This window comes from Lygodium microphyllum, chromosome 4 (genome assembly GCF_053477565.2).
Source record: "Lygodium microphyllum isolate KBCC chromosome 4, Lygodium_microphyllum_v1.1.10, whole genome shotgun sequence".
NCBI classification, from domain to species: Eukaryota; Viridiplantae; Streptophyta; class Polypodiopsida; order Schizaeales; family Lygodiaceae; genus Lygodium; species Lygodium microphyllum.
The window spans coordinates 1,490,580-1,499,394 of NC_141138.1; the positions used below are offsets into that span (position 1 = coordinate 1,490,580).

General features: G+C 41.1%; 1 protein-coding gene across 1 annotated transcript; it reads left to right on the forward strand.

Annotated features, from left to right (window-relative positions):
* The first annotated feature begins 4,337 nt into the window (after positions 1–4,337).
* On the forward strand, positions 4,338–8,374 carry LOC148036728 (pentatricopeptide repeat-containing protein At2g33680-like). Its single transcript, XM_087675610.1, has one exon. The coding sequence runs from the start codon at positions 4,455–4,457 to the stop codon at positions 7,977–7,979; it is 3,525 nt and encodes a 1,174-aa protein (XP_087531736.1). The 5' UTR covers positions 4,338–4,454; the 3' UTR covers positions 7,980–8,374.
* Positions 8,375–8,815: the final 441 nt, after the last annotated feature.

The window sequence follows — 8,815 nt, forward strand, 5'->3', positions numbered from 1 at the left end:
TCGAACAAGCCATCCAATGCAATTTTTTCTTCTTAGTACTTATCCAAGGAACCACTGCACTGGTCATCCCTTCATATACACAGTCTTGTGGAAGTATTCCTGCAAATTACAAAAATTGGTTTTAGTAAGGCTTTCATCATAATGAATATGACAAAATCATTACAGTCCACATGTGTTGCAATCAAGCACACTAATGAAATAGGAAAAGGACAATTGTTAACAGCATGATTGTTACAACATTACCGCATTGCACTGGCCAGTATAGGCTCCTCTCAAAGTGACATAGACACTATGTCTTATCAAAATGTCATTTTCACAAAATAGAGCTCAAAAGACATAGTTAATTAATCATGTTTCTACCAAGCACAAATTTAGGACTGAAGATGGAAACATTTAGACAATTTTGGCAAGAACATGAAACCATGGCCGAAATACAAAATTATGAATATTGTTTGCCACAACATGATGGCCTTGTGAGGAGTACCGTGGGTACGCATGTAGGCATCATAGTAGCCTTTTTCATTGTACCTCAAACATTAGACATAATTGTCCAAGAACCAGGAAATCCAAGATCTTTGCAACCATAACATGGACAACAACCTAGTACAAACATAAAAACCTTGCAATCTACTGTTCTTGACATGTAACCCCGCAATATGCTAACGCTAATCAACGAGAATGATTGTAATGAGTGGGAAAAATAAAATTCAATTATAGTGAATCTTCCGCTCATAGATTTAAGAAACTGGCACACAAGATGTTTCTCAAATTCAAGAAACATGATCCTCTTCTATGTTCCTATTTCTAACATCAATTATAGCAAGTAGCGGTCCATTGTTTCCAATAACAAGATCTAATACATAGCAAGAACAGAGATGGATACATAACATAAAGAGTTGTCTTAACAAAGAAACAAAATATCTATTTCCTTAAAATCTATTTGCAAGCCAGCTACTAATGGCACTTGCCACATCCTTTATTGATGATGAAGTAATGGTATCTACTACTTGTAGTGTTGCCTCCTGAATTGACCCTCGTTGTAATAGAGTGTTGTCATGGTGATGTTGGGCATGTCCACCTTCTACTAGCTCCATTTCTTTAAGAAGATCAGCACTAGCTAGTTTCAGGCCCACATCTACCTCATACACCCTTTTCTTGGTCTTCCTTGGAATGCCTGTCGAGGATGTCACAAGAGTCTCCCTTGATGTATTTGGATTGAAGGGTGCCAAGGGGACCCTCCCACTAGCTTGGGCGCCTACTATGAAAACAAATTGTAGCTTATTGGAAAGCTATGCATATTGTAAAAGCCCAAAAAAAAAAAGCCATACACACACAGGAAGGCACAACCTAAAATTAAGATGTATCAATAAAAAGGTAGCTTCTAAATAGATGTAGAAGGCAAATTAATACTTGCTCAAGTACCGGAGGGGGTTGGGTCGCATGAGTCAACCACCTCTGCCGTAGGATTCACACAGCACTCTCTCCCAAAATGCTAATGTAGCACATCATAGACCTCATGTTCAAAAGTGAGAGACCTAAAGTTCACTTGCTTCCACTTTGTCGAATAGTCATGGAGAAGTAACTACTTTTCTCACTTAGAATATGTCGCTCCCAGTCACTTATTTGTTGATAACTAGGCCACATTCTTGTCCATTTCAAGGATGCTTGCTCTACAATGACCAAAAGGTGTCTACTTGCACACATTTTTGCAATGTCTTTCCATTGCTCCCCTCTGGTTTTAATAGACTTCATTAATCCACCATCCAACCTACCCTCATCATAGGCTTTCTTACACTCAACCAGGATGCTAATCGATCGAAGGTCCCAATGAGCTCTTCCTAATGAGCCATTGGATGGAGCATTGTTACCATCCTCCGTGATAGCCTCATGGACCGGAGGGTCACTAGCATTTGTGTTTGATGGGCAATTAATGGGAGGTTGATTCTCATCATTGGGTGTACAACCATGATTAGAAATAGGGCTACTAGCATCATTCCTCCTCTGTCTTGTTGTAGCAGTTGGAGTAACTATCTCATGTGCAGGGCAGGGATGCATTGCCACTTGTTCAGAGTAATCACTTGCAGGTTGGGAAAGACCAAAAGTCTATATTGGTGGAGGAGAGAGACAAGCTGGGGTGACATAATCCAAATTGATATCACATGGTCTATATGTTTGTGAAGACTGGCTACAATGAAATGTAGAAGACCCAAATAGTTGGGATGGATGTAAAGAGGAATATTGCTCTAGAGAAGAGAAGTTATGATATAATGCAGAGCCGCCCAAATAAGATGTATTTAGTTGAGAGCTAGGGACAACATCCACTTTGTCCACATCTAGCTGGGCATTTAAGTCCACTTGTCCCTACAAACCATGTACTTCTTTGATATATTGAAGGAGTCGGAGGAATGGAAGGAAAGCAATGTCTAATGACAGATGGCATGAAGAAAGACAGGATCTGGTGAAGAGCAACAAGCATCAATGAAGGTCAATGCAAATTGTTGGTCACACGCGTGTTATTGTCCAAATGAAAAGAAAGATGAAGCTTTGAAAATGAAATTTTGCTCCATCAAGTTCTCTAATGGAATACTGTTTCATATGTCTATTCATGTAGATGTTCATCATTCTGTTTTCATTGTTTGATTATTAATGCATTAAGACCCTGTATATGTCCTGCAGGGTTGCATATGTTTGAAATAACTCAGCACTATCTCTTCAAACCTAGATTGTACATACTGTACACAGTGCAGTCTAGGATAGTGCACTTTAAAGTGACAACCAATCCTATACAATTTGTTCTTCCATGACTAAATCACATTTCACATAGATGTCTATCAATGTAAGCCTAAGGAAACATCATCTTATTAAACACAATTGTCTAATGCAATGAGCATTTGTTTTTTACAATTCAACATTATCACATATATCCTGTGTTCAACATAACTTGCAAACAATGCACTCCAAGATGGCATGTTGCATATAACAACCAATCTAGCAGTTTAGTCCTTCTGTAAAACAAAGCCATCGACACTTCTCTCAATATACCACCCAAGGAGACATCAATGCTTATGCATTGCAAACATGCTACCCTGATTTTTAAATTAAAAAAATTGTGCAGTACATCTTTTTATGCACAAAGCAAAAAGGTCCTACCACAACAATAGCTGCGCCTTAAATCCCAGTAACCACTTCACATTGTCGTTCAAGCATAGAAGCATTAAGATAACTCTCAAGAGGAATGTAATGAGTCACATGGAAGATATCTACTTTGATGCATGAAGTCTCTCACAACGTTGAAGTGGCCCCCTTCCCTATCCATAGAAGCATGTACATGTGATCGCTACAAGTGCCAAATGTGTGGGCAACTTGCATCCCTTCCAAACAATAAGAGAAATGATAATGATCATTTTAGAAGTTGCCTATCCCCTGTATCAAAATGTCTTTATCAATAGGGGCCCCATTCGAACCCAATAGCCCCTTTCAGAGAGTGTTCTCATTTCTCATGTCTTGAGTGTCCCTGTGTTTATTGTTGTGGCCCTCTAAACACACACACACACACACACACACACGCACGCACGCACGCACGCACGCACGCACACACATGCATGCACCTATGGACACACACACACACACACGCACACATAAAGTACTATGAGCTGAGCAGCAAGGACACACGATAGCAGGTGTTTTGTTCCAAATGGAACCTACAATTATAAAGACAAGGAGCGATATATGGCGACAAGGTCTGCAGATCACAACACAAAGTAGATATGGTCACAAGTTGTAGAGAAAGATGAATGTGCCGAAAGGGAGAAGGGGCCTGACCGAAGATAACCATGGGAACTTCAAGCCCTTGTTGTACATGTGTGGCCTGCATACATTTGCACACGAGAGAGAGAGAGAGAGAGAGAGAGAGAGAGAGAGAGAGAGAGAGAGAGAGAGAGAGAGAGAGAGAGAGAGAGAGAGAGAGAGAGAGAGAGAGAGAGAGAGAGATTACTTGTGTTGTTTCAGGGTACTCCAAAGCCGAAGCTGATTGGAAGCCAATATAAGCCAGTGCATGTGCCAAAGAGGAAAGTCATTCCTCGCTTGTCGAAACTGCTGCCACATGTGAAGACTTTGACCAGCAAGACTAGCCGATGTCCTGTTGGTCTGCGTGTGGCATCACTCTTACCTATGTAAAACTAACACATTCAGATCCTCCAATAACATTTGGCTCTTAGACTACCTTTGACTGGAAAATAACTCTTACCTATGTAAAACTAACATTCAGATCCTCCAACAACATTTGGCCCTTAGACTACCTTTGACTGGAAAATAACACTTTTTAAAAAACACTTGCTTTCAAGAGGCAGGCTTGATATGACGCCTTGATATGAATATCTGCCACAAGAGGGTTGCATGAATCGGGGCTGCAGCGCTGACCATGTCTGCGGCCTATGGCATAGCCACATCCTCAGATGTCTCGAGACATCGTTTATCATCTTCTGCAAAAAGGCATACAACACAGGGATGTGGGAGCAGGCAGACACGCTTACTCGCTCATGTTATGCACCGGATTGGATGCAGTATCTGTTCTGGCAGATCATCTCATTCGCTTGTTTACGGTTTCTGGCGAGTTGCAGGAAGCACACTGCGTGTTCTGTAGAACCCCGTGCCGCACTGTGCACACATGGAATGCCATTATTTGTGCTCATGGGGAGCTTGGTGCAGTTGACAAGGCTATTGAGTTGTTTCTTCAAATGCATCAGGATGGAATGCAACCGAACAAGTGTATCTTTTTGTCTGTCCTTAAAGTTTGCCGCCTTCACCAAGATCTAGAGCTTGGTAGATTGGTGCACCAGGAGACTCACAAATCTGGCTTCTTCTTTGATGTAGCCATCATGAACACAGTCATTGATATGTATGTGAAATGTGGGAGCCTTGAGGAGGCGAGGGTAGTGTTTGACAATATGGTGGATCGGGATGTAGTATCTTGGTGTATAATGATTGCAGGATATGTAAAGTGTGGACACACACGGGTCATCTTTGAGCTTTGGAAGCAAATGCTAAATGAAGGTACAACGCCAAACAAAAGTCTTTATTTGTCCTTGTTAAAAGTGTGTATAAGTACAGGACATGTAGGGATGGGCAGGCTAGTGTATTATGAGGTCATCATGGCAAGTCTGGAGGCAGATACCGTTATTGTGAACATCCTGGTAGACATATTTGCACGTTTTGGAGCCTTAGATGATGCTTGCGACACCTTTAACAAAATGATGACTCGGGACATTGTTTCATGGGGTGTAATGATTGCTGGATACACCCAGCATGATAAATGCCACCAAGCACTGGAGCTTTTTGACAGGTTACAACTTGAAGGTTTAAGCCCAAGTAATATGATTGTATCATGTGTCTTGAAAGCCTGTGGTAATTTGGGGGCTTTGAATCAAGGGAGAGCTATACACAGGCAGATCATTTCATGTAATTTAAAATCAGATACGGTGATTAATAATACACTTGTATACATGTATGCAAAATGTAGAAGCATCAAGGAGGCAGAATATGTGTTTAATGAGTTACATGATCGGGATGTTGTGTCATGGGGTGCAATGATTTCAGCATATGCTGACCAAGATCAAGGTCAGGCCAGCATTGAGCTTTTCGGAAAAATGCTTGATGATGGTATTTTGCCAAATAAAGTTCTATATTTGAGTGTATTGAAAGCTTGTGGCAGCTTAGCGGCTATTTTAGATGGGAGGAAAGTACACAACATGGTTGTTGATAGTGAAGCAGACTTTGACAATGCTTTGGGAAGTACTCTTGTGGACATGTATGCTAAATGTGGCAGCCTTGATGATGCACGCAAGGTGTTTGATAATCTGCATGATCAAGATGTTGTTTCCTGGGGGGTGATAATTGCAGGGTATGTCCACCATGGGCAAGACCTTAATGCTTTTCAACTGTGTGGAGAAATGCTTCTTGAAGGTGTCAAGCCTGATGTGTGTGTGTTTTTGTCACTTTTGAAAGCATGTGACAGTATAGGATCAGACAATGAGGTCAGACTTCTGCATATGCAGATCAGTTGTTTAGGGCTTGAGCGAGAAACAGCAATAGAGAATAGTTTAATCAACTTGTATTTGAAAGATGGGAGCATAGATGATGCCCAGCAAGTTTTTGAGGAAGCATTTCAGCGCGGTAATCTGTCATGGAATATGGTGGTCCCTCTGTTCATTCAACATGGGCACGTGCTTTCTGCCGTTGAAGGTTGTCTGAAAATGCAACAGCAGGGCCTTAAGATTGATCAAACAGTCTTTTTGCAGCTCTTACAAACCTGTGTCCGCACAGACAATATGACTTTGGGCAGGTGGGTGCATTGCTTGATCATCCAAGACAGCCTGGAGTCAAATGTTGTTTTAGGAAGCTCTCTCATTGACATTTATGCTAAATGTGGAAGCCTAGGAGATTCCCTGGAAGTATTTAATAGTCTCTGCAATCGCAATATGGTGTCGTGGGGTGCCATGATATCTGGTTATGCTCAGGACGGGCAACCTTATTCTGCCCTTAGACTGTATGAAGCAATGCTGCTAGAAGGCATTGAACCTACGGAAGCCACATTTGTCTGTGGCTTAAAGGCATGTGCTAATGTAGGAGCCATTACTCTAGGCAAGGTGATACATAACCAAATAGTTAGCAATGGTCTTCCATTCAACATAATGTTAGAAAGTGTGCTAGTTGATATGTATGCCAAATCCGGGGCTCTACAGGATGCCAGCAAAGTGTTTGATGAAATGCCACTTCAAAATGCTGTTTCATGGAGTGTCATCATCTCAGGATATGCCCTGAATGAATGTGGCGATCAAACCATTGAACTTTTTGAGACGATGCTTCAAGATGGTTTCAGGCCCACAATTGGAACAATTATTTATGTGCTGAAAGCATGCGGTGATACACGAGCTCTGGACCAGGCTAGAAAGGTTCATGGCCGAATAATTGGATGTGGTGTGGATGTTGATGTAGGGATTGGAAATGCCCTCATTAATATGTATGTTAAATGTGGGAGGATGGATGAAGCACGTGCTGTTTTTGACAGATTGCCAAACCATGATGTTAAATCATGGAGTGTGCTGCTGGTGGGCTACTCTGAAAATACTGATTGCACCTCTTTTCTTCGATGTCTTGACAACATGCAGCAAGAAGGTACTGAGCCAGATGACGTGATATTTACCAGTATTCTAGCGGCATGCAGTCATGATGGTCTGCTAGAAGCTGCTTGCTTCTACTTGGGCTTCATGAGAAAATATGGTATTGATCCAGCTACGGAGCATTATAACTGCATTGTAGATCTTCTTAGTCGAGCAGGATATGTACATGAGGCTGAAAGTGTGCTGAAGACTATGCCAGTTTTACCGGATGTTGTTGGTTGGAGATCTATACTTGCATCCTGCAAAATTTATGGCAGTATAGAGCTTGGTGTACAGTGCTTTGATGAGATAAAGTGGTTAGATCCTAATGACACATCTGCAGATGTCCTTATGACAAACCTTTGCATGAATGCAACCAGGTCTGAAGATCTGGAGGTAGGCTTGATATCAAGCTCTGCAAGCATGCATGTTAATGATGGAAAGTCTTGGATTGAGCTAGGCAAGACATCACACCAGTTCGATCAAGGAAGCACCCAAGTTGTTGACGTTTACTACAAATTGGAAAGGTTGACAAAGTCTATGATGAAGGAGGGTCATCTTCAAGGGTTAGATAGAGTGTTGGAACCATCTTCTTTCAAGATCAATGAGGAAACTGATAACATCAATCATAGAGTCTCTTGTATTAATAGTTCGTTCATTAGTGGCAAAGGCACACAGGCTTTTGGAAAATCCATGGATCCAATTGTAAATAGTGTTTTGTTATCAGAAACATTGGCCAATGATATGCCATTTGGATTTAACTTTTATCAATTTCAGGTCAAGAATGCTCTATCCTGTGGTTCACACTTAACTTTCAAGTAGTTGATAGGCCCAGTATTTGAGAGATCTCTGCACTATTCCGAAGTTATCAAGTAGGTGTTACACATGATGTTTTCTTAACCAACATGGCTACGTTACTATACTAACTGAAAATTTAAGAGAACCAGCTCCTATGCTCGAGTATATGTGACTGGGCACCTTCAATTTCATATGGTGATTGAACTATTTTACCAATTTCTGATGACTACACCCACTTATACCACCAGTAGACTTTTGGGCGGAAAGGAATCCACACCCTTACGCAATGGGCTCCAATTCTGTTGCACACCTGTCAGGTATAAGAAAAACCCCAGCATCGGTTCCCATTTGTGCCACATCTCTAGGATTGTCATTCTTTTGGCCCTTGTGTCTCACCTCTATAGTTGATCTAGAACATATTTCAATTTTCTGTTTGCACCTTGTAAATGAATATTTGATTGAAAAATCAGACTCTGGTTACTGCAAGCTCATCTCTTAGTGTTGGAGGTGTAGTGATGTTGGAGGTCTCACATCTAAGTGATATTAGCAGTACAGATGATAACACAGGTGTGCACATTGAGCACCAAAATGGATGTGCTCAAATAGATGAGAAAATATATTCAAAGGATACCTTATAAAATTATGGAGTGCTGCAATATTTTAAAGTTGATGGGGAATTCTCATTACAACACAAATAGAAAGTTGTTTTAAGATGTGAAATTTAGTTGAGCACAATGGATTCACCATTATTCCACCATAGTACCCTATAAGACCAATTAAACTCTTGAGAAGAGCTGAAATCCAATGACTTTCCCTTAGTTGTTGAGGGATTGAGAGGGTATGAAACCAGCCTTCCTTTT